Source organism: Pteropus vampyrus, unplaced genomic scaffold (assembly GCF_000151845.1).
Source record: "Pteropus vampyrus isolate Shadow unplaced genomic scaffold, Pvam_2.0 Scaffold404, whole genome shotgun sequence".
Lineage (NCBI taxonomy): Eukaryota > Metazoa > Chordata > Mammalia > Chiroptera > Pteropodidae > Pteropus > Pteropus vampyrus.
The window spans coordinates 743,907-771,056 of record NW_011889185.1 but is presented as its reverse complement, the minus strand read 5'-3'; the positions used below and the strand labels follow the sequence as shown (position 1 = coordinate 771,056).

The following is a 27,150-nucleotide window of genomic DNA, read 5'->3' as shown; positions in this document are numbered from 1 at the left end:
TGCCACCGCATGACTCACCAATGGTCATTGACCCCAGTTCCTACATACTTTTGAAATTGTTGGTTTGATCATCCATTATAAAGGAAGTTTATGTCTTCCATATTATTTGGTACCAATGAAAATGGATTGAGAATATCATTCATACAAATAAAAACGTAACAACAGAAAAAAATCAATTCTATATTATTCCTAATAAAATTAGGCTATAAGCAGTATCTATCACATTTAAAATCTCAGATATTTTATAAACCCAGAATATTCTACAAATTAGACATAAAGTGATTAGGTTTTCTCTTTCAATGTCAGTGGAATAGACGGCCATGAGTCTGGCTTTCCTGCCTCTCACACACTGTGATTTATGTTCCTGAACAAATTAGACTTAATTTAAGAGCAAATCATCAGCAACAGGTATAATAATCTTGGCAGAACATTTATTTTAATTAATTGCTTTCTGTCTAATGTAGATAGAAGGATGCTGATGCCATTTACTCTATAAGGATTAGTGCTGTCGTGTAATTAATTTTTTTCTTCCCTTAGAACTTAAAGTCTCATCAGTTTTAAATTACAAAGGCATTGGTTTACTTCATATTTAATCATAACAATCTAACTTCTATGGCAATGTTTATAGAAGAAACTTGTGAAAAAAAATGAATTTTAACCACTCTGCAGTATTATAGATTCCTGCTCCCCAAACATAAGCCCTGTTGGGTTCTTTGGGAGTCAGAGTGTTTTGGGGCTAGGCAGCTGAAAAACCGTCACCCCAGAAACTTGGCAGTGGGTAGCTGTGGAGAATACTTGAGTGATTTTTGAATGGTGTTGTTTTTCTTCCCTGTGGAGTTATCAGCTTCACTATTATTTATAGTCCAATGAGAGGCAAAAAGAAAACAAAAATTTCTTCTACTCCATGGATGCTTAACACTGTGTTTGTCAAAGATATCTTGCAGTAAATGATAGAAAATACAACTAAACAAACTCCATCTTCTCAAACCTGCCAACCTCAATGTTATTTAGAAATGATTTGATGATCTTTCCAAAGAGGCAGAAACAGCTAATACTAAACCCAAGTAGGATTCCCAGGGGCAGGGAAGCGTAACTCTCATACTAAAATAATATAACTACATCAACATGAAATTTTAAATCTTAATATGTCTTTTAAGAAAATTATAAACTTTAAGCCTTTACTTATTTAGATAGTCCTTCATATTCTAACCAATTAGTTGCTTATTCATTTTAAAAATGCTATAGGGAAATTTAAGCCTTTCCTACCTAAAGTCTGGTGTGAATTTATCATTCATTCTATATGAATTCAACAGGAGTGGTAATTAAAATGTCTACCTTTTATTTGGTACAATCTCAGGAGGCAGTGAGAATAAATAAATGTAAAAAAATGCATGAGGCTTCTGGTCAAGATGGCGGAATAAATAAATGCTGTGCTTACCTCCTCCCACAACCCCATCAAAATTACAACTACAGAACAAATCATCATTGAGAATTACCTTAAGTCTAGCTGAACAGAAGTCCTATAACTAAACATATATAGAAGAAGCTACATCAAGACTGGTATGGTAGGACACGTGGAGATGCGGAACAGGCTGGTTGCACACCCACGTATGGCAGTTAAAAATTGAGAGGACTGTCTTGGTTGTGGAGGCACTCCCTGAGGAGCGACGGGTCCCAGCCACATACCAGGCTCCCTGGCTCAAGGTTCCAGTGCCAGGGAGAGAGGTCCCCATAACTTCCGGCTGTGAAAGCCAGTAGAGATTGTGGCTGAGTGAGACGAAGGGCTACTGGAGTCCCAGGCATTCCTCTTAGAGGGCCTGTGCACATACTTGCTGACAAACTCACTCACTCTGAGCTCCAGTGCTGGGGCAGCAGCTTGAAAAGTACCAGGGACATACAAGGAGGAACTGAATTGTCTGGCTTCAGGGCGAGGGCTGGAAGGTCAGCTTTCTCCCAGATAAAAGTGTTGGCAGAAGCCATTGTTCCTTTGTTGAGCCCTCCCCCTACTGAGCCTGCAGGCATAGGTGGGCACCATATCTGAGTCTCCATCAACCTAGCTAACACTGTTCACCTTGCCTTGGTGATTCCCTGAGACCTTGCTCCACCCAACTTGCAGGCCCAGCCAAGACACTTCCAGTGGCTTTTCCATACAAATGGCCTGTCTTGGCTCATGCTGGAGACTTTCCTAAAATCTCTCAAAGGTTCACAAACCCCAAACAAGCAGCATCTGGCCTTGGCATGCGCTCTACCTCTTGCTAAGCAACCCCAAGCCCAGTACTAGTGGCAGCCAGCCTCAGTTCACAGTTTAGTCTCTCTCAGGTATCTCTAAGTCCAGCAATAGTGGCAACCATTTGCAGATCACTTTGTAGCTTATACTGAGTGGCCTTGGGAAGGGCACAGGCAGTGGTTAACCTTGGCCTGCACCAGATGCCCTCCTAAGAGGCCCCAGAACCAACATAGCTGGTGGCCAGCTTCAGACTACACCAGAGCACCACCCAACCACTTCCATAAATGACATACCCAAAGGGCAGACTTGGCAGGCACCAGAGCCCCAATATAGCAAATCCTGCTCTGTAGGGTCAATCCCTGCACAATAGCTCTACTGTAGTCAAAGCTGGTCCTCACAACCAATCAGCCCGAGGGTCAATCCCTTCCGTTGATGTGCAAACAACAATCAAGGCTCAATTACAATAGGTTGGCATAGACAATCCATATGAGGGACACACCTGGTGACTAGGGAGACAGGCACCGGGCCCCATAGGACATCTACTACATAAGGGCACTCTACCAAGATTGGGAAACATAGCAGCTCTACCTAATACATAGAAAGAAACACAGGAAGGCAGCCAAAATGAGACAAAGAGACATGTCCCAAGTGAAAGATCAGAACAAAGCTCCAGAAAACTAAACAAAATGGAGATAAGCAATCTACCAGATGTAGAGTTCAAAAAGCTGGTTATAAGGAAGCTCAATGATCTCAGTGAGAAGTTCAACAAAGAGGCAACAAAAAAATGAAGACAGAAAACATTTAAAAAAACAATCAGAAATGAAAAATGCAGTAACTGAAATAAAGAATATATTAGAGAAAATCGACAGCAGATTTGATGAAGCAGAGGATTGAATCAGCAATTTGGAAGATATCAGAAAACACCCACTCAGAACAGCAACAAGAAAAAAGAATCCAAAAAATGAGGATAGTTTAAGGGGCCCTGGGACAGCGTCAAGCCTACCAACATTTGCATCATAGGGGCACCAGAAGGAGAAGAGAGAGCAAGGAATTGAGAACCTATTTGAAGAAATGATGAAAAACTTCCTCAACCTGGTGAAGTAACTATACTAGGAAGCACTGAGAGTCCCAAACAAGATGAACTCAAAGAGGTCCACACCAAGGCACATTATAATTAAAATGCCAAAGGTTAAAGACAGAGAGAATCTTAAAAGCAGAAAGAGAAAAATAGTTAGTTACTTACAAGGGAGCTCCCATGAGAATGTAAGCTGATTTCTCAACAGAAACTTTGCAGGCCATAAGGGATTGGCATGAAATATTCAAAGTGACAAAAAGCAAAGACCTACAACCAAGATTACTTTACCCAGCAAAGCTATCATTGAGAATCAAAGGACACATAAAGAACTTCCCAGACAAGAAAAAATTTGAGTTCATCACCACCAAACCAGTATTATAAGAAATGTTAAAGGGAGTTCTTTAAAAAGAAAATGATAAAAAATGTGAATAATAAAATGGCAATAACAACATATCTATCAACAATTATTTTATGTAAATGGATTAAATGCTCCAATCAAAAGACATAGGGTCACTGTATGAAAACAAGGCCTTTACATATGTTGCCTACAAAAGACTCACTTCAGATCAAAAGACGCACACACAGAGCGAAAGTAAAAAAAAAAAAATAATAAAAAACTGGGTAGCAATACTTATACTAGGCAAAACAGACTTTAAAACAAAGGCTATAACAAGAGACAAAGGACCTAATAATTCCACTTCTGGGTTTTAGCCGAAGAAACCCAAAACACTAATTTGAAAAGACATATGCATCTATATAGTCATTACAGCATTGTTTACAATAGCCAAGATATGGAAGTAACCTAAGTGTCCATCAATAGATGAATGGATAAAAAGTGGTACATATATACAATGGAATATATTCAGCCATAAAAAGGAATGGAATCTTGCCATCTGTAACACGGATGGACCTAGAGGATATTATGCTAAGTGAAGTAAGTCACACAGAGAAAGACAAATACCATATGATTTCACTTATACGTGGAATCTAAAAAACAAACAGAAAAAAACGAAGCAAACTCATCGATAAAGTAACATTTTGATGGTTGCCAGATGGGAGGAGGATTGGGGAGATGGGTGAAAAAGGGGAAGGGATTAAGAAGTACAAATTGGTAGTTACAAAATAGTCACGGGAATGTAAAGTATAGCATAGGAAATATAGTCAATAATGTAATAACTATGTATGGTGTCAGATGGGTCTTAGATTTATCGGGTGATCATTTCGTGAGTTACATAAATGTCTAATCACTATGTTGTACACCTGAAACTAATATAATATTGTATGTCAACTGTAACTGAAAAATAAAAAAAACATTTAAAAAATAATGTAACCAGAAAATAATAAAACAATAAAAAAAGCGCAAAACCATTTGTATAATGAAAACAGTCAATTCTGACTAAATAAAACCCTGTTAGGGTTTTACAATATAAAACAGATTTAGTATTGAAATGACACAAATTTGGAATCATTAACTTTATTTGTGACTCTTTATAGACATTGGTCCACTTCCACATGAAAAGTAAGGAGCATCTACTTTCACTTAATATTCTATAGAATGATGTACCACAAACCATAGTAACTTACACAGTGGGAAAAGTTAACTGAAATAAAAAGATTTTTATATTCATGCCCCAAGATGTCCCCCAAATGTTTGTTTTTATGTGTATAATTATGAATATCTGTAACTTCACAAAGCTAGTTTCTTCTGAGATCAATGTAGTATTTTTAATACCCACACTAGACCATCCAGATCACCAAACTTTCAGAAGAGGTTAAAAAAACAGCTATCCTCTGTCAATCAGATGCAGTTCCAAATCAAAGTGACTGTATACACACACTCATAGTTGAGGGCTGTGCTAAGTGAAAACCTTTTCTCGTTTCAGAGATATTTACATCAAATTAGGACATTTACAAATAGTTCATAGTACACAATAGCCCAAATATCATTTAAATCTGTCCTGTGTAAGGAAATTAAGCATTCATAAGTGTCTCTAACAAATTCAGTGCATTTTCCTAACATAAATAACACAAGCTATTCTAAATGTTTTACATTTATTTCAGTGCATTATTTCCAAATGTTAAATGGAATGAAATTATATTAAATGGTTATATCATAATATTTGAGGATATTATGGAATTTATATCACACAAATCAATTCACATCAATACCATAATTCACTCTAAAACAACTTCACAAGCACACACAAAACTGAGAACAAAATTTACTTCTTTAAAAAATTTAAAGTATACTATCTACTTTAAACTACACTAAAGATTTATTTTAAGAAAACAATTTCCAAACCCCTTTTCTAAGTTAGGCATAAGGAAAGTTCAATCCATTCGAATCTTCTGGTTTGTCATCCTATAAATGATGCTATCATATCCAGGATCCATGTTCCAAATATTGTAAGAGGTGATAATCACAGCCAAGGCCAAGGCGATCATTATCCAAAGTACCATATTGAAAACCACTGGATACTCAAAATTATACTTATATGCAAGGTTAAAGGGACTTGGTGGGTTCTACAATGAAGAAAAGAAAGAAAATCAAGAGGGAAGATAGAAAATTATCCCAATGTAGTAGATACGATTCATTTACTAACAAATTTATTCATAAGTGGCATAAGTGTTTATACTAGGAGCAACCAAGAAAGAGAGCCTTCATGGAGAAGATAATATGCAATGGTGGTGAAATATAAACCAGATCAATTGCTTGAGAAAATTTGGCAATACCAATAAAGTTGAAGGTATGCGGTATGCATGTCCTATGATCTAGCAAGTTCATAGCCTAGGGAAAACTTCTATATGTGTACCAAGAGACATGGACAAGGATGTCCATCAAGGAATGGATAATTATGGCACATCCATACAATGGAACACATAGCTGTAAAATGACTGAACTACAAGCTATGTTTATCAGCTTGCGTGACTCTTAATACTGAGCATAAAACACTGACAAATGCATATAGTATGATTCCATTTATATAAAATTCAAATAACAGGCAAAACTAAACAACACTGTTTACGGATAAGTATGTTATGTAATCAAACTGTAAAAAAAAAGCAAAGGAATGATTAACATAATATTCAGGACAGCAATTACCTCTAGACGGGGAGGGTAGAGGGTTAAGACAGAGGGAGCTCCAGAGAAACAAGTATTCTCTTCAGGTGTATAGTGTTAAAATTCTTTTTACTCTTTAAATTAACTAGTATTACATGTTATATACAGTCATATGCTGCTTAACGACATTTCAGTCAATGACAGACTGCATTTACAACTGTGGTCCCATGAGATTGTAATGGTGCTAAAAAATTCCTGTGGCCTGGTGATCTCGTAAGCCCTCTTAACATTGTAGCACAACACATTACAACTGTCTACAGTATTCAGTACAGTAACATGCTGTCTAGGCTTGTAGCCTAGGAGCACTAGGCTATACCATATAGCTTAGGTGTGCAGGCTATACCATCTAGGTTTATGTAAGTGCACTCTATGATGTTTGCACAATGATGAAATCACCTAACAATGCATTTCTCAAAACATATCCTCATTGTTAAGTGGCACATGATTGTATTTATATTTATCTACTTAAAATTGTTTTTTTTTTTAAATTTCAGAAAGGAAAATAAATGATGGTTCAGTCAAGCACATCTTTGTCCTGAAGAGAGATCTCTGGGCCTTGGTGGGGGCGGAGTTGATTCCAGGCCTGTGCAAAGGCATCGAGAAATGTAATCCCTTCTGGCAAAGGCAGTGTTTAGGAAACTTAGTTCATTTTGGCTAGAGAATAAAAAAAAAGGTAGGGAAATAGCAGGAGTTGAAGCTAGAGGCAGGGAAGCTATAGAGAATCTGGCCTTCAGCCTATGGGCAACAAGAAGCCACTGACCAAATTTCAGTCAGGAAGTAACATGATCAGGTTTGTCTTAAGAAAACTTTGATGACCATGTGTAGTATGCATCTGGGAAGGACAGGCTGGGAAGAAGGGAGCTGAGTTAGTGAGCTGGGAGAAACGAGGGCAGGGGGACTGGCAGTGAGTACAAAGGAGAGACTATAACCCCACAGCCCCAGCACCTGGCGTGCTGCAAGCACTCAGTGTTTCCTTAAACCCTTGCCTCTCTTTAAGCTGAAGGAAAATAAGTGATTTCAACTGAAGAGGATGGCTATACAGACATGTACATTTACATGCAGGGAGCTCAGAATTGAGAAAACGTTAAAGGATTTTGCCCTTGAGAGACCTCTCTCTCTCTCTCTCTCTTTTTTTTTTTTTTGGTAAATGAGTTCTTTTCACACTCATTCTCAGTCTACATTCAGTAAATTTTAGTATATTTATAGAGTTGCAGTCATCACCACAATCTAATCTTTAGAAGGTTTCATCACCCTAAAAAGAAAGCTCAAGCTGAAAGTCTTTTTTCTCTGTGAAGCAGATGAGACAATCAGTACAGAATTGAGGGGCAGACAAAGAGAGATGAAAGTTGACAACAGGTAGTGAATCAGAAACTGGAGGTATGGACAGAATAGAATCCCAGGAACATCTAGCAACCTCCCATTTCAAAGTGTTCATTTCGGTCTATTAGGTTTAACAAAAAAGAAATCTTAAATTTTAGATTATACATGTAAAATGTTAATTCATTACCTTATAGGTAAAGAAAATCCAGTGACATCACCTGAGTCTTGCTCCTCACCACATGTACAATAATTTCAGAAACTACTTTCTAATAAATGCAACTTATCCCTTACAGTAGCTAATTCATAAATTCGACCTGATGCCTCTGAGAATACAAACTGATTCAGCTCTGTAAAACTGGTTTGTCAAACTCCCCAAACAAGAGTAACTTGTTGAAACTGCTGCACTTCTCTGTGGGGTCACCTGACATAAACTACCAGGCCTAACGTGGTCAATGTTGAAAGAATCTAGTATTTAAAAGTCTCTCATTTTTTGTGTTGAAAAAAAAAATAAAAAAATAAAAGTCTCCCATTAATTCAAATCTGTATCTTGTTCTTTTTCTTTGTTTGACTCCTCTGTTATCTTTTTAATCAGTTAAAATGGTTATTTTATGGCCTATACCCATATTCTATTACTTGAAGTTCCTGGAAGTCTAATTCTGCCATGGGATACTTTAGCTACCATGCACTCATGGTAGATTGGCTCCACCTGTGTCTTACAATGTTCTGAGCTCACATTTGGGGAGACTAACTGTAGGGGGTCCCCCCTCCACCAACGCTTGTGTGGAGGGTATATCTTGCCAGAGAAGTTTTATATTTACTTCTGCTGGGCATCACAGGTCTTATCACTCTAGAACCAGAGTATGAGGGTATGTGTTTATTTCTTGGCCTGGGGCTTCCTGGGACTTGCAGGTAACAAAATTGAGCTTCAAACTCACACGGAGGTGGTCCTGCAGTTAAGAATTCCCTAGGAGACATTCCCACTCCCAGTACCTACTGTGACTACACAAAGCTTAAGCTGCTTTTTAGACTCCCTTTATTGGTGGGCAGACTTGTTTTCTAGTCCACCCTCTTAGGACACAGTCCTTTCAGGGTCCCAGCTTTATATGGAGGTGTCAGTTCCACCCTCTTGCCACATTCAGATACCAAAGACCTTGTTTCCAGTCTCTTGGTAACCCAACTAGAAATGTCCCTAGGGGCTGCCTGCTTACTACACAATTTTCAAGTTCCTCTACTTTATTTGCTTAAGAATTCCCCTTGCTTACTTGAGCAATCAACTATGCACTCACAAATGTATTTATTTTTATCCAGCATTTCTGGATGCTCTATAGTAGGAAAATTTTTCGGGTTGTCTAGCCTGACATGGTCCTTTCACTCCAATTTAGAGTGAAACAATCCCAAAGCAGTTATGTCTAAATTATCTTGAACAGGAATTACCTTTGATGGTCTTATGCAAAGTCCCACCCTGCGATCAGTAAAACTGAGCAAGGTATGGATTGCATACCAAAGTATGGGTGCAAAGGGGAGTGTCTATGAATGATTGAGAATCTGCTCCAAGAGATGAGGCCAACTGTAAATAATGTTCTTGGCCTCACGATGTTCTGAGGTAGCCACAGTGCTACTCTTGTATATGTGAATGTATACACACATGCACACACATACACATTCGACTATGGCCATCACCTTTGTTATAACACTCTAAAGGATTAAAATCAAAGCAAGATCCAAGCCAAAAATTGTAGAAGTAAATCAAATTATAAAAAGTGCACACAGTGGATTTTGTGCTGTACCACAAAGACAATGTACCTACCTCTTGGAAAAGCAGAGTCTCCAGGCTAAGAGAGCCACACCACTCCCTCACATTAACTTCTGATGTTTCCTTGTAATACCAATATTTGAATTATCTTATCAGCTTTGACAGATTTACTTTTATCCCTAAAAGAACTAAGCATCACTGGCAAAATACATATATCTATGTGAATAAAAAATCTGTTTTAACTGAAACTGTTTTTTAGACTTACTGACTGCTCATTCATGCTGCCCATAGGTGATAGAGCTTTTAGTGGGGTTTTTAAAAGTTAATTTCACAATTTTAAAGCAAGATCTAAAAATTTACTTACCTCTTGTTTTGCCTCAAGGATAGTCCTTGTCTTCCTCACAAGGGATGTGTCGAATGATCTGACAGTCACTAGCTCTACCACTGCATTCCCACCATAAAGACTATACATGTCATCTGCAAACTGAAGTTATTGACATCTCTATGAATCTTAAATATATATTTATTGAAATTATTTGTAAAGCTTCTGTGCACCAACCAGAACATATACTTACCTATTGGCTCATGAAATACACTGTCTTAAAATAGGCAAGTCTTAAAGGTTCTGATTATGTTAAAATATTCAAAAACTGTTAAGCTTCAACATACAAATGTTCAAAATAAAATTAAGAAGAGCCTGGATTTGTTGGCATATAAATTGAGAGAAGGAAATTAGGAAAGGGAAATGGAGGAAGAGTTGAAAGTGAGTAACTTCAAGAGCAGGAGAAAATGATCATTTATTATGTATCTACTAAATGTCTGGTACTGTGCTAGGTGTTCTTTAATTATTTCATAGTGTTTAATGGGGACAGAATTTCAGTTATGATGAAAGTTCTGGCGATGGACGGTAGTGATAGTGGCACAAAAATGTCAATGTACTTAATGTCACAGAACTGTATACTTAAAAATAGTTAAAATGGTAAGTTTTATGTACATTTAACCACGATAAAAAAAAAAAACTATTGTGTTCTATTGTGCTGGAGTTATCCATCATTTCCTATGCTGCCTCTGCCAGCATTAGAGACATCCCAACATACGCCTTTGACCTGCCTTATACGTGGTCACTAAAATCATAGGTCCTCCAAAGAAGGTGAGCAAGACTTCAATCAACAGTATTTCACTAGGCAAATGTTTTCCATTAAGAAGCTAAAAGTGAAATGGTCATACTCCAACCCCTTTTACCCCATAATTTACCTTTTGCAGAGCGTCAACAAGGATCTTAGAAGCATCTCTGAATTGTTCAGAGTCTTCCCCATAATGTTTCCCAATTTCATCCAAACCTGCCAGCTCCAGTGAATATAAATCAGGAGAATGATCCTTGGCTAGATGCTTATGTCGAGACAACTTAGGAGAATAACAAACAAAAGGAAGTGAATAAAGTAATTTCAAATATGACCAGTTGAAGTTTTATGCCTAATTAAACTAGGCTGAATAGAACCACACCAGTGTGTCACCATATACAAATAATCTAAAATGGTGGCAAACGGAGCTGGTTTAAATGGGAGTTTCCAATAAAACAAATCCAGCATAAATCTCTTTTTAAAGTGCAATTATAGGGCTCCCTAAGTATTTAATAAAAGCTTTTTAAAAAAAATTCCTTCGTTTAAAAACTTCAGATATGGCCCAGGGTATAAAAGAACAGATGGTTGGACCAGTCTGATCCCAGAACATGAACCATTGATGCTGAGACCAGAAACCTCCCACATGCCCTCCTGGACTACCTCACCGGCTCCTAGCACTATGCTTCCAGATTCCCGAACCAACCACACTGAAAAAGAAAAAGTTTGGGCAACAACTTCAGTAGCTAGCAAATAGGTAAGTTTTTCTATTTCAGTCACATGAGGATTTAAAAAAAAAAAATCATTCACCAAAACAGAAAAAATACCCTTCAGGCAGATTTATTCCCTTCCTCACTTGGTCAACAGCATTATTAGTCCAAACTGTTATTTCTATTTTAGGTATAGGAGTCAAGTCTTAATGTCTGACAAGTAATCAACAGCCAAGTCAGGGCTGCAGGTAGGGTGGCCCACCCTAGCACTGTATTCTTGGAAGATATATTTACTGTCTCCTAAGAGTAGAAATGTAAAATAATTTGACTGTAACATGAGATGAGTTCAAAATTCTAATACCACCACTAATTCCTCAACTTTCATGGGATTGTAAATTCAGGACATACTTGATGAAACTTTTCAATTGGTTTCACTATCAAAGATTCTCTAGAAATGTCTTTTGCAACCAAAATAAATGGAACTGAAAAATTAGAGCAGCCTATTTACCAAACTTGAAATATCGTGTAGAACTTGCAGTTCAGAAAGAAAGAGCAGATCAACCTGCAGAGAACAAAAAGAAATGAGCATTACTTTAAATGTGCATCAGAGACTTGTATTTGCCATTTATCAAGTAAGGCAGAGGATATTACAAATTTTAAGCATGTAGGTGAATTTATGCAACAATTGTCCTTCATTTGGTAGGTTCGTTTCAATTGAAAATGCATATAAAACATTATTTTCCAATAGAAAGGTGATAGGTGATGGTCATTTCCCAGCACAGTGACTACCACTCAATAGCCATACTTCCAATAAACCTATGATAAAGCACCCAAACTCTACAGTGGTTTTCCCTCAGTGCATCAGAATATTCTGGTGCACTGTAGCGAGGTCCTGCCAATGGCCCAGTCTACTCACATCCCTTGAACTTGTTCCACATTGGATAAGAAGACGGTAGTACTGGTCAATCATAGTAGGTAGAGGGGAGGGGGCCAGAAAGGTGGCATGCAAAGGTGGCATGCCATGTGGTTTAGAGGGTACATGTGTAGGTGGTGAAGCTGACAAACAGGAGTCAAAAGTAAGGGTGGGTCCCTCCCTTGAATGTACTGTCAAGAATGAAACAGACAAATGAGACAACACTTCAGAAGTGGGAGTGAATGATGGAGGCTCCAACATTATCAGATCCACACAGCTCCACCAGCCACCAAGTAAATACTGTCATTTCTGGTTTGTCCAGATTAACTGGTGGCAACCTTCACACTAGAATGTAATACTATTTACTACTACAGCTCAACTCACAAAAATATGAGATTCAGAAAACAATTACACTAAAGGAAAGAAGAATCTACTCCAGCAATAAATTTGCAAAACTTTTCATTTTCTAAAATGTCATTTGCTCTAAAGTCAGGAACACAAGAAATGGAAAACCAGAAATGATATTAATTCACTCAATAACTGTACTTACTTCATTGTTCCTACTCAGAGAATTCAGGGGAAGTGCATTGAGAATGGAGTTTTCTTGAAACAGGCGATTGCGGAGCTGTCGTAACGTTACTGAAAGATCTTCAAAAACTGAGTTTGCCTTTCCCACCATATACACTCTCTGCAAAAAGAATTAAAAATTTTAAGTTATGTTTTTACCGATTAATTCCAATATACAGAGGTCTGACAGCATTTTTCATAAAAATGGTTTTAAATTTCTATTAAATAATGAAAGCTTATTTTTTAAAGCATCTTAAATAAAAACTGTATTACTTACTTCCTCACTGGGAGCCAACTGCAAAACTACAGGAGTTTCTTCAGAAAATAAGGAGTGAATGGAATTTGCAACACTGTCGAGACTAAAAGGAACTGCCTGAAATTTAAGAGTAAGACCTTAATTATTATCTGAACCAAAGTGGGAAGAAAAATCTTTCAGATAGTATTAAAAAAGGAAACTTAAAAAAAAAAAAGCAACAGCATTTTCTATGGAAATTCAAAAGACCCAAATTACATCCAAACTCAAAGAGCCCTTTTGAGGGTACAGAAGATCAAACAGCCTCCTAGTGGGCCAAATGGAGTGTGTGTCTCCCAATGTGGTAAGTAGGAAATAACATGCAAACACAAAGGATGTAACACTATCTTGCACAAACCATCATTTTCTGGTGGCCATTCGTGTATTTTATGCAGCAATACATTTGGTTTCAATATTAATCAATTAATTAATTAATTAATTACAACATAATACAATGAATGCATATTCTACAATTAAGTATTAACTTGCATTTGAGGTCAGAAGAATCTGAAGAATTAAATTTAGTTGAAAGAGAAATAGACCTCATTTTTCATTTTAAAATTTAAAAAATGTTTAATTAGAGGTATGATTTGTCTTCAGACAGACTGAAGACCCTTAGATAAGGCATAAAGTATGTCACAGAATTTTGAAGCCTTTTTCTTAGGACCACATGATGATGATATTAAACTGAAATAACCAACTGTGGTAAAACCTACTTTTTTTCTTGAATTTTTATTAAAGTATAACATACATATAATATAGTACACAAATCTTGGGGTAACAGCTCAAGAAATGTTTACAAATGGATATGCTCATATAAGCCAACCAGATCAAGACAGAATATTAACAGCACCCTAAAAGCCACCCCACCCACTTCCTCTACCCGCTAGGGTAACCAAAATTCTGACTTCCATCCTCAAAGATCTGTTTTTGCTCCACATTATTTTTAACAATAAATTACAATAATTTTCTCCTCAAAAATTATTTTATTCTCAGTATTATTGTATTAAAATAAGCAGTATAGTAGTAGTGGTTTTGTTTTAATGGAGATTTCTTACAGTGTTTTTTTTTTCTAGTTAATTCCCTTTACTAGTAAAAGGTTCATGTTTATAAGTAGCAAATTAATACTAACATGGTATAGGCAGAATTAATGTGATTATAGAAATTTTACTGATGAAATCTCACCATCAAAATTAAGTTTCTCAATTTCATACTATGAAAGAAAATCAATTTTTACTCTTACTCAAGATGCATATTAACTCTTTCCAAAATTCTCTTAAAATGAGTTAATGAGTGAAGAAGGAGAAAGACTCCAAACTTGTAAAAGCATACTGTCACTAGCTCCCTGAGTCAGCCATAAGACTTCTCTTTTTGCAATCACACAGTTCACCTCCTCAGGCTTTGGAGGGAACACAACAACATGTAACATAAACTCTCCAGCTTCATTTCACCTACTGAAATGGCACTTGTGGCAGGGAAGTTGAAGATCAAAGGTAACACCTCCCTAGCAATCAAATTAGAGAAACTATTGAGTCAGATGAGCACCAAACTGTGAAGGAAAAGAAAAAAATTATACAGATCGCTAAGCTCAAAAAGGAAAAAGCTCAGCTACTTAAAATCTAGTGATTGTTTTCTATCCTTATAAGTATATGCATTGTTTGGCCTGGAGAAAATGGAATTTCTGTATCTGTATGACTTGAAATTCTAATGAAAGCAGCTAGCTAATCAAATAGAAGCTTCATTAAGTGGAATTCCAAGACATTCTATTAAAAAAAATATATTTTGTGGGTTTTGTCCTCTGAGCCTTCTATCTCACTCACCACCTACTGCCACGAAAAGTATTAGGAGCAATCAGTCAGGGTCAAGCAATAACAGGCGCTCTTTTCACAGCTTCTACTCATATAAAATGAGGCTAATCTGTTTTAAAATGTTTAGTTTTGGACTGTATGCTAATGAAAATCTTAATAGCATTTTGGATTTTTATATACTTATTTTAAAGGGATCTGCCACAGTGATTTACACAGAAATCACGTAATCACATAATCTTGTGAAAATTTTTAAAAATAATTTTTACAAATCTGCCTTTCGATTTTGATTTTTCCCTTTCTTCCTTTTACTCTGAATTCTTCTGGTTTCTTTAGTACATTAATTTCCATCTTTTAAATTGTCTAACATGTGCATTGGAAGGCTATAAATTTCCCTTTTCTTAACACTTTAGCTGCACCCCAGAATTTTTTAAATATATGGTACATTCATTGATTTTCGGTTCCGAATAATTTTGAAAATTCCACTGTAATTTTCTCCTCAATCCATTAATTATTTAGCAGTGCATCAATTCCAACTATCTTTTCCTGTTGACTTAAATTTTTTTTCAAAAATTATATAGAAAAAAAGTTATGTATACAAATGGTTTAAGGAGACAAATAGTTTTCTATAAGACTTTTTATGAAAAATAAGTTTGCCCCTCCCCTCATTTCCCATTTCTCTGAAGTCCTCACTTTCAAATCCTTTGTTTCCTTTTTCTGTTACCACCATCTCTAAATAATATGGTTATATTACTACATCTTGGTTTTTCAATTTTAGACATTATCTATTTATTGTCAAATACAGAAAATGAGGATTTAGCTCTCCCACGTCACCAACCACAGTCCCATCTCCTGCCCCATACATGCATTCTTTTTATTTCTCTCCACCCTTCCAAAAGTTCTATCATAATTTTCATTGGATCAATATTATTTCATTATTATGACTATGTAAACAATATTGTCAGCCTAGCCTTATACTATACAAATTACTGCTTTTCTGTTCTTGCTCTTTGACCTCTAATGGCAACAGATAAGAAATCTGCTATCATTCTACTCTCATTCCTTTGTAATGACAATGTCTTTCCTCTGAAAGCTTTTAAGATTTTCAGTGTCCTTATCAGTTCTTCAATTTTACTATGTCTAGGTGGTGATTTGGCTTTAGGCTACTGGGTGTTCAACGTGCTTTAAACCTAAAAAGTCATACATATATATATATTTTTTACCATTTCCAAATACGTTTTTAAGGTATCATTCTGTTATTGTGTTTAGATTTAACTGCATTGTGGTCAGAGAGGGTGGTTTATATGATACAGATTCTGTATTATTTGCTGAGATCTGCCTCCTGGCCTAGTACATAGTTGTTTTTTTCTAAGCATGTCATGTGTGCTTGGAAATAATCTATACTAGACCACAGGAAAGTCTGAAAAAATTTCCAAAAAATCAGCATCATACAGACCAATCTTACAATGCAATAAAATTAGAAATTGAAAAATTAAAAATGATTTTAAAAGAACCCACACATTAAACACCTCTAAATAACTCATGGGTTAAAGAAATCACAATATAAATGATGAAATATTTAGGAGTGAATATCAATGAAAGTACCACATATCAAAATGTCTTATAGCTGCCTCACAGTTTCTATCCCTTCCTTTAACTCTCACAATTTTAATGTATGTATTTTTAAATCTCTTTGAGACTAGTCTATCATCTGTAGTTCTAGAGGGATGAATTGTTTGTTATACTTGCTTGGCATTTTTCTTCCAAGTGCTTTGTAAATCTGACTCAGTCAAATTTTTTTTTTTAACCAAAGGAACCCTACACTGTGGAGGTATGTCCATATGGGGTGTGTCCTGTAAATGTGGAGCACAGCACAAGCTCGTAGTTCTGATTTTTTAAGGGGAATCTAAGGGTCCCACAGCCAAGGATGAGAGTCAGCTCCTCTGTGGTGGCCCTAGTCCTCCTTTCAAGAATAGGGTTTTTTTGCGGCCCTTGGTTTTTTTTGGGGACCCCATTTCCGGTTTTGGTTCTTGTTCCCACTCTGGCTTTTGAGTTTTCTATCCAAATCTGGCACCTGGTATGTATCCTTTCCTTGCTTTCACATTTAGTTATACATGTGAAACTGTTTTGGTGACTTCTATATGCTTGCAGAAGAAGGAGGGCCTCTCACAATAGCTCAGTTACCCTTACTCCTTGAAGACCTAGTGAAGGAGTAAGTGAGCCAGCCAAATAGTCTCCAGTCTCCTTCTTACACAAAAATGCAGTAAAAATCCAAAGGGAAAGTAACAAGATAATGCCCAAGAAAATGTCAGCCACATACACTCTCAACTAGTTTCTTTTTTTCGATCCTCTATTCTGAGAGTGAGGCAATTTATATACCTCTTACCTTAGAAAGTACTCCCATCCATAGGAAATGGACAAGTCTCAATAAACTTATAATCACCATGTAATTTTTTAAAAAATAAATTGTGTTTTACTTATCAGTGAATAAAAAAAAGACGAGAAGTATGCTTAGAACACAATTCACAATGACAGCTGACAAGACAAATTAAAAATGCAAACCTTTAACTTTTTACAATACTCACATTCTCCAAAGGGTATGAAATGGCACTGCCTGGGGGTAGAGCGAGTTTGTCCACTCCCTTCACCATCACCATAACGGTAGCCCGAGGACGATGGAATAGGTTACCAACTGCAAGTCCTGGCCAAGAAAGATCCTAAACATGGAAAAGCGTGAAAGGGTGCTTAATTATCAACTGAGGAAACCATGCCCCAGAACATCTAATAAGCAGAGTCAGGGGGTTCTGGGATGATACTGGCAATGAAAATTCCCAGGTAGAACAAATGTTTTATTTAAGGCAGTAATTGTAATCTCTTAATCAAGGATGCAGATTTCTACCTTTCTCATTTTCTTAAGCTTCTACTGATTTGAACAATAAAGTCGTAAGTCATGTCAAACTTTTGATGGAAAAAAGCAGGCAAGTAAACAAAACAAAGGCACTTTACAAATTCCAAATTACAAAGTATTCTTGTCTTCATATAACCATGGACATTTTCTTCCTTCATCACTGTTTGCCCTGATTTACAGCATCACTTTTCTCTTTCACAATGACATGGCAAGACTCATTAAAACATTCTCTTTAGACTAAGTTCTTTATAAATAAAACAAAATTCCTGCTGAAAGTAACTCATATTAGTTTACTAATTGTTTCTAAAGGTTATTTAACAGCCATTTGTAGTCAATTTAAGTTTGTAAAGAACAAAATACACATTTCATCTTTAAATGTAAACAACCAGTCATGTTCACACTAGGAGCTCAGGGACTGCTCCCATAGGCCCATCAGAGAGACAGTTCCCATGCACTGCTTCTTGTTTCAAGGGCACTCAGGAACTAGGAGGAAAGTTCCTTTGTGTGATTGATGATATCTAGAGACCACATCAAAAGCACCAAACTTAGAAAATAGGAGGAGATAATGACAGGAAGACAGAGCAAACTACATCTCCTTTCTTCTAGCCCTTAGTTTTAGATCTTTCATATACTGACAGGATCTAGGCTCCCTCTGCTATATCTTGTAAACAGCTAGTTACTACAATAGGTTACAGCTCAATTATAGGAAACCAAGGTGCTAGACTATCCCACAGCTACTGACACTATTTTCCTAAACTCAGGCAAGATGCATACATATTTTATCATTCATAATGAATTATAATGGACTAAATGTTTGTGTCCCCCTCCCTCAATTCACATGTTGCAATCCTAAACCCCAGTGTGATGGTATTAGGAGGTGGGACCTTAAGGAGGTGATTAGGTCATAAGGATGGAGCCTTCATAAAACAGGTTAGTGCCCTTACAAAAGGGACTCCAGAGAGCTCTCTTGCCCTCTCTCCACCATGTGAGGATACAAAAAGAAGTTGATAGTCTGCAACCTGGAAGAGGGCCCTCGCTAGAACTTGGTCATGCTGGCACTCTAATCTCGGACTTCCAGCCTCCAGAACAGTGAGAAATAAATGTCTGTTATTTATAAGCCACACAGTCTATGGTACTTTGGAATAGCAGTCTGAACTAAGACAAAAATCTATCATGTGTAACTGAAAAAAAAATTTATACACTCTATTAATAGGACAAATGCATTCTCATACACAAAGAACTTCTTCACTACTATGAATAAACTATTACATAGTTAATGATTTATAAGGATTTAGTTTCATAAGCCAAGCTTGAAGTACTTATCCAAAATCTCCCCAACTACAAATGAGCTTTTTTACTTTTGTAATCTGTACCACAAATATTCCTATGTTTGTTTGTTGCTTTCTTGGGCTATTAGCAGAAATCAACAAAAATGCTTTCAGAAGTAGCTCCAAATATTTTTTTTAAATACACATACTTCTTTCACAGAGAAGCCCATGGATAATGCAGCAACATCTGGGATTCGCTCTCCTGGTATAGGCCAATTTCCATCCCGGAAAACAACAGACCCCGGTGATCTTAAAATACTAAACTCGTTTCCCAAAACACCTGAGAAGAAAACAGATTAATAAGTGAATGATCAGCATCATAAATATCTTGCATCCATGTTGAAAATTATTAAATATGTTTCTCACTCCCCATTGACTTAGCATACTAAATTATGATTGGACAAAATGCCGAATCCTAAATATACATCTATGGATTCTTTTCCAAGGTATCACTCTAAGAATTTAAGTTCACACATTCTGTTGTAACAAAGGTACAACTATGAAACAGAATTCTCCTAATGATCTAGATGCCTTCCTACAAATGGCCCTTAAACATAGGCATGTGGCAATTTGTCAAGAATTAGAAATCAGTTGTATTTCTCCAGAATTTAAAAAAAAAACAAAAAACAAAAAACAAAGCCCTGGCACAGACTAAAAAAGAAGAAACTTAAAATCTCTAAATTATTTCTAACATCAACCCACTCTTCAAAATGCAAATTTATAAAATTCCTAGTATTTCACTCTAAAACTTTAGCAGGTTAGTGTGCCTTAGGATATATCATATCTTTCCTTAAATCCCACAGGCAAACCTAGTGAAATGAGGACTGTCAAATGGGGGTACATGTTACCAGTCAGAATAAAAAATACTTCAGACTTTAGAAACAAAATCCAGGAAAATAGCATTTCCAATGGATGTATCAAGAGGGTGAGAAAAGGTATTCTGTAATAATAAAGTCAACTAGTCTAGGGGTGTGGGCCCGGGATTAAAAAATAAAGGATGAGAATAAAGAGACTATTTTTTAAGCCCTCCAAGGCTTAGGATGAAGTATCTGGCCTCTTCACCCATCATGTGTTAACCCGATGATGTCTAGCTTACACATAGTGGCTAATGGAAACTTTCGGGTTCCTATGAAAAGAAGCTCCAAGTCCAAAACAAATCTTGTTCATGCCTAGTATGGGAAATTAGACCTTAATAAAACATCACTGTTATTCTCTTTGACCTAAGGAAAGTACCATTTACAGAGTGTGGGAATAAAGTTAGAAGCAACAGTAAATGTTTTGCTGTTACAGTATTGACAGTAAATAAAAGGCCTCAGGATGGTGCTGATACAACAAGAAGAATTATGAGTTTCAATTCAGTGCAGCTGCCAGAGCCTGAATTTCCAACTTGTTCTAGCTGAAGGCAGACTAAGAAAAATTAGCAGAACAGAATGGACGTTTGTAACTGATAGACATCTTGGTTCACTAAAGTAGTAGTTATTGCAAACTCTAAGGAAAATAGGGTAGCAACAGACATATACTTTCCAAGCACCGTACGCATTTAAAGAACCATATTTGGATCTGGAGATAGCCCTGTTTTGAGATGTGGCCATACTCACTCGACCCCAGCAAAGTTATACTAAATTACTTTGTCCCAAGTTTATAGTTAGAGTCCACTTCTGTGCCTGCACAACAGTTCTTCGGGAGCCTGGAGTTTCAGAAAAACTTTACAGTCGCGGACTCCTATACAAGAAACTGCTGCTTCATACATGTATATCCAGGATATCTGACAGAAAGTCACCCATTCTCTACCTGAATGGGGACACCAACGAAGGGGGACGCCACTTCAACTTACAAACACTACAGTTTGCCAGCAGTCATCTCCATTGCCCCAACATTGTAGTCTTTTGAACAAAGTTTTCCTTTGTACTGAATTGACTGAAATGGGCTTCCTTCTCTCAACTTCCTGTTTTATCACTCTTGACTCAGTCTCACCAGATAACCTGCTTTAAGAGAAAACAGAGGAATTCCACCAGCTACCTGCTTTCTCCCCACAATTATCTGCATGACCCCCTACCCTTATCTCCTCTCCCTTCAGATGCAGTCTAAAATAATCCCCTGGTTCAGCCTTCTTAGGGACCTTCATTCATTCACCTATTAAATCATTCATTTAATGTTTATTAAGCCACTATTCTGGGACAGACAACATTATCAGGAGTTAGGTGCCTAAATGGTTGTAGGCATACAAAGTTGGCCCTGTAGAACATAAACTCCATGAGGTCAGAGATTTCAGTTTATCTTGTTGACACAACATCCTCAGGGCTGAGAATAACGCCTGACACACTGGTGCTCAATAAATATTTGTTGAGTTTTTGAATAAATGAAGCCACACCTTGCACTACCAAATTTCCCCTCTTGACTGGCTCTTTCAAGCGTGAAAATACGCTACTGTGCTCCCATTATATAAGTAAGACCACAAAAAAACCTCCTTTGGTCATCCTAGGCTCTACTAGCCTCCGTTTCCCTTCAGAGGAAGAATCCTGGCAGAGTAGTCAGCCCATTTGTCTTTCTATATTTTCATTTCACATTTACTACCTACTCCACAGTTTCTGACCCCGCCATGACACTGAAACGACTTACCAAATCCAAAAGACAATCTTCAATCCTTAATTTATTTACCCTCCCAAAGCATCTGATACTGACAACTCCCTCCTTGAAAATCTGCTGCCTTGGCCCTCATAAGCCCAGGTCCCTGGTTTTTCTTCCAATCCCTCTGGCTGCTTCTCCTTAGTTTTTTTCCCTTCCTGCCCCTGAGAGCCGTGATGTCCAGAATTTTTAGATTTCAACCCTTTCAGTACAAAATTTGAAAGTAGTCTCACTATATATATATTTATTTATACAGCATACACTTGTAGTACAATAGACTATATGCTCATAATATATTACAAAGCACACAAAAATAAAGTTTAAAAAAGGATGAGATACCTGTGTGGTATTCTTCACAATTTAATCATGAGAAAATATCAGACAAACCCAAACTGAGGGACATTCTACAAAATATCTGACCATTATTAGAGGGAGAGGGGAGAGGGGAGAGGAGAAAGGGGAGAGGGGAGAGGGAGAGGACGGGACGCAGAGAGGAGAGAGAGAGAGACTGGGATTAAAAAACAGATGTAAATGGAAGTTCTAGTATATTCTTCTGGCATCCCAGTAGATCACCTAGCAAACTTCACACTATGGCGATCTAAGGGCTACATTCCTGACTCTCACCACTTTCCTAGTCTACAACTTTCTCCCTGGCTGAGCTCAACTACTCCTAAGGCTGCAAACACCAAAAACACATTGATGGCTCCCAGATTTTTATTTTCAGCCTAGATTTCCACTGAGCGTTAGACCTACACACCCAACAGCCTGCTGAGCATTTAAGTCCCATAGGTCCTTCAAACTCAACAGGTTCAGAACTGAATTCACCATCTTTCCACAGGTTCCTCCTATATTCTGACCCTTTCAGTACAAAATTTGAAGGATGACACCATCTTCTACCCGGCTGCTTGAATTGGTTGTCTTTAAATCTCTCCTCAGCACCACAGCTCATCGAACACTGAATTCTGTTGACATTTTTTTTTTTGTGGTTATCCCACAAATCCTTTTCCCTCCATGTCCAGTATACTCTTCCCGTCCTGACCAGGCTTGCTGAAACTGGCCACCTTATGACTTGCCAGACCACTCTCTGATTTAGCATTCCTATCACCTTTTAAAATTACAGATCTGTTCATTCATCCTTTAGCTTAACCACCATCACTTGTTGCCCAGAGCCTTTGAGACAAAATCCAAAAGATAATATCCAAGGCACCTTGCCAACCTTACTTCTGGGATCTCTCAACTTAATCCCTATACATTCTGGCCTCAACAAACTATTTGCTCTTTGTTCTCATATCTCTGTGCTTTTACACATGCTGTTCTGTGGAAAATGCCTTTTCTTCCCACCCCAACCTTTCATATTTGTCCTGTGAGGCATCCCCCTACCACCACCTAGGAAATTTCCCTCAGCCTCCCCATTCTGGGCTAGATGCTAAGTCCTCTGCCCTTTGGGAATTCCCACCATACTATGCAGTGATCTATGAATGGTGGACGGAATCAATAAGTGAAAAAATAAATAGGTCCTACTTTTGACCTATGGGGCTTCAGTGACCAAATCAAATCCTTCTTCAACATGACATCCCTTCAAATTCCATGTGTTTGCCCATGGCCTTTCCTCTCCAGGTTAAACATCTGAATTTTTTCAAATATTCTTCATGACATGGTATTTATAATCCTAGTTCCCTTTCTCTAGTCTCTCTCTGGTTTGGTAACACCATTTTAAAAGACATATTTTTTTCTCAAAGAAGTCTGATCTCTTAAAAATGTTTTCCATTAAATCATATTTAGTCATTGTGGAAAACAGTAATTTAACTTCAGCTGACAAGACCAAGGAATGCAGAAGCTGACAGGATCAGACTACTCCAGTTAGGGAAAGCATGTCCAAACCAGGTACCAAACCCAAAACAAAAACCACTAAAGCTCACTGAATCAAAATAACATTACACATGGAATTCCAGCAGATGTTCAGTTAATTCACAGTATCAAATGGAAGATTTTTAAATTTCAAAAGCAGAATAAAAAAAATTAAAAATGTCTCCAAAGTCTCTTACTAGATAGACTAGAATGACTTTCCGGAGACAGAAACAAAAGAAACAGAAGAATCCTAACATTTGGGGGACATGAAAATAAGTGTAACTATCATCAGCACAAAACACTGGGCACTCCAAGGATGGAGAAGACCTACAGATTTCAAGAACATCCAGTGGTCTACACCTCCATGCAGAACTGAAGCACCAATCCGAAAGTGGGACTCTCAGCACTTCACACAACAGAGGCATAGGCCTCCTATTGATTTTTTAAGCTATAGGTTTTAAACCGACACACTGAGGAAGAGCCCTATTCCTCCAAATTGTTCTCAACTTGGGCTCTTGTTGGCTAGTCTGCGTCCCTATCATTCCCACATTCTCACACAGTAGTAGCATTCCACTACCATGCCACAGCATATGTAATAGAAAAGTCCCATGGTTTGAAGCCAGCTGCAGCTTTTCTGCTTACCACTTGTGTGGTGTTAGGTTATTTAGGCTTGCTCACTCTGTACAACGAAGATAACATCCTCTTCTAATGATTACTGTAAAATTAAATGAATTACATGGTACACAGGAAGAGGCCAGATATAAGCTGACTTGCACTCCCCCTGCTGAATGCTAGGGAACCTAGGTTCCACTCAGAAAGCTATCATTATATGACATGTGACCCTAAGAACGTGACTCACATCTTAGTTTCCAAATCCTTAAAATTGGGAACTATGACAAACTATTGAGAGGTACTTTGAATTCGCCTTTAGAAATAATCTTATAAAACCAATTATTCCGCCTCCAACTTTGTATCCTGAAACGCTGAAGGAGGGGAGAAGATTTCACCAGTCACTGATGACAACTGCTAGAAATGGAGACACCAGAAAAATGCAAAGAAATGCAGCAGCTGATGGCAGCTAAGAAGTCGGCCTTCCCTTTTTCGCAGAGAGCTGCGGTTCAACAGTTAATTGGGAAATGCATTCCGGTCCTTTGAAGCGCCTCCCGAGATGGAAGACGCCGGCCGGGCTGACCCGAGGCTGGAGGCAAGACCGGCGGATGCGCCTTCCTTGAAGAGACGGAGAGTGAAGCCGGCTCATGTGCCCCCGACGCAGCCCAGCTTGGCTTGGCCCCAGCCCCGCCAGGCCCGGTCGCCACAGGCCAGTCCCGACAGAAGGCTGAGGGAGGCAGCTGGCGCGAGGCTGCCGCCGCTTGCCTGCACTGCGGCACCCGCCCCACTGCCGCACACCCGCAGCCGCCCGCGACCCTGAGCCCTAAGGCTCAGGGCCTCCTAAAGCGCGCCCCACCCGCAGCCGGTTCCTCACCCGCCACCAAGGACAACAGCACGACGAGCACAGCCATGGTTCCGCGGCGGCCGCGGCAGTGCAGGGCAACACGGAACGGGCCGACAAGACGCGAGCGACCACCGCAGCACCAGGGCGTGACGCGCTCTGGCTCGTTGCGACTCCTTGAGGCCGCCCCGTCGTCGCCTCCGCTGGGACAGCTGTCGCCTTCTCCACCAATCGCCAGCTACGCCGTGGCGGGCGGGAGAGGCGTAGCCGGGGCAACGTCAGCCTGATGGTCGGAGTCTACCGTGATGAATGGTAGGCCCTGCCAATGGCAGGAAGCAGTTGCAGAGCCGGGCAGTCCCGCCCCCCGGCCCATGACGACCGGTCACGAGATGGAGGGTAGGGCTGGCGTTGGGGCGGAGGAAGACATAGGCTGTTGAGGAGGCAGGAGAGCCTATGGTGTGGAGCTGCCTCCCGAGTGCGGATCCTTTGGCCAATCTCGGTTGAGGGTCTCCAACCGGGGTGTCTGTCTTGCCTTGTCGCGGGGCTCCGCCTTGCCATCGGTATAGCTGTGGAAACTGCGAGGCTGGTTTGGGTTTCGTTCTAACGATTACACAGATGCTGAGCACGTGCTAGGAAGAGACCAGGCGCCTAGGGGAACCCCTGCTCTCCAAGTACGGCACGACGAATAATTTTTAGTATAAATATGTCGTGAATATTTAATGGGACAGACTTATACTAAAAAAAAGTATTTGTTGTTTGTCTGAAATTCAAATATACCTGGACATCCTGTATTTTGATTTGCTAAATCTAGCAACCCTACCTCCGAAGACTTTCCCGGCCTACCAAGAGTAATGTGACGAGAACATTACTTACTTTCTTCATCCGTTCACTCTGTGTTACTTGAGAGCTAGACATGTTAATTAGACTAGGATCCTCCATTCCTATTGCTCATAATTTTTTGCCCATGATGTGAAGAAACAAGTGACACAGTGTAGCATCTGTAGTGAGAAAATGATGCCCCAGTTGATGACCTTGAGAGATGGATGTGGTTTCAATATGCAAGGAAAAGAGATGGGGAGCTTTCTCCAGGTAGCAAAAACTAAGTTGAGGATGTTGAATTGTACATAAAAGAACTATACTTCATTTGGTAGGAAATGGGAGCCATTAAAGGTATTTGAGCATTGTTCAGTGCACACATGTACAGCTTGTTGGGGGAATAAATGCCCTGTTTCCTCAATTTCCTGTCTCTATTTTCTTCTTGAGATTAACTGAGGGAGAAAAAAGGAGAGTAGGTTGAAAGCAATGACCCCAGGAGTTTCTCAGGTAGCAGACCTATCCTAGGAAAAACTTGCCCAACTGAAAACGAATCAGAACACTCACTGGATACTCAGGTTTGAACTTATAGAACCCACTATGGTCACTAAAACTACTCTCAGTTTAGGGAATGGGACCTAGATTTCCTCACTAAACTTCAGGAAATTCTTTGACTCTCAAATTTGTATTCTTTCAGAGGAGAATTTTCACAAATGTTACTTTAAAGAAATCTGAAAGAGAAAAGGATATTTTTCCATTAGGAATGTGAAATTATTGGATTACCAAATATGCCTAAAGCAAATAATTTCCCAAACAGCAACTCTAAAATGACTGGCTTGAAAAAAATAAGTATCAATATGAATTTAGTCATTTTTCAAAATTCATTTTTTAGCATGATGTAGTAATTTCTCTTCACTTCAACTAAAATTTAATTCTTTGTCTATCTTGCTGCATATCCTAGAACAGGTTCTAGACCAAAGGCCCTGAATGAGCTTGTCTAATAAACCTTATTTAGTGGCATAATCAGCTAAAAGTGGAGCGGAGCTCCTGCAATTTCATCCAGGCTAAAGAAACAGGGAAAGGAGTAAATTTTTCTGTTCTTAAAAGAGTTCTAGGACATTCTTATTCCTTATAATTTGAAGAAGACCAAAAATACTGTAAATAGACTGGAATAAAACAAATCCCTCTTTCTCCTCCCTCCAAGAAAACCTCAAAATCTCACAATCTTTCATACTTCATGCCTTGAGAAATAACATCCTTTTCTGGGCTGAAAGTGA

General features: G+C 38.3%; 1 protein-coding gene across 1 annotated transcript; it reads right to left on the bottom strand.

Annotated features, from left to right (window-relative positions):
- Positions 1-4,760: 4,760 nt before the first annotated feature.
- On the bottom strand, positions 4,761-25,284 carry ATP6AP2 (ATPase H+ transporting accessory protein 2). The gene is made up of 9 exons (XM_011380746.2): positions 25,094-25,284; positions 19,287-19,417; positions 17,487-17,618; positions 13,082-13,177; positions 12,788-12,925; positions 11,833-11,886; positions 10,751-10,900; positions 9,861-9,980; positions 4,761-5,825 (listed from the first exon to the last, which is right to left on the bottom strand). Exons 1-9 carry the CDS (start codon positions 25,128-25,130, stop codon positions 5,634-5,636), a joined length of 1,050 nt encoding a protein of 349 aa, XP_011379048.1. The 5' UTR covers positions 25,131-25,284; the 3' UTR covers positions 4,761-5,633.
- Between the last annotated feature and the right edge of the window lie 1,866 nt (positions 25,285-27,150).

Coding starts and splice junctions, on each gene's coding strand:
- ATP6AP2 (XM_011380746.2), bottom strand. CDS start 25,130: ATGGCTGTGCTCGTCGTGCTGTTGTCCTTGGTGGCGG. Junction 19,418..25,093: donor GCTGTTGTCCTTGGTGGCGG/GTGAGGAACCGG, acceptor TTTTCTTCTCAG/GTGTTTTGGGAAACGAGTTT. Junction 12,926..13,081: donor AGTTGGCTCCCAGTGAGGAA/GTAAGTAATACA, acceptor TTCTTTTTGCAG/AGAGTGTATATGGTGGGAAA.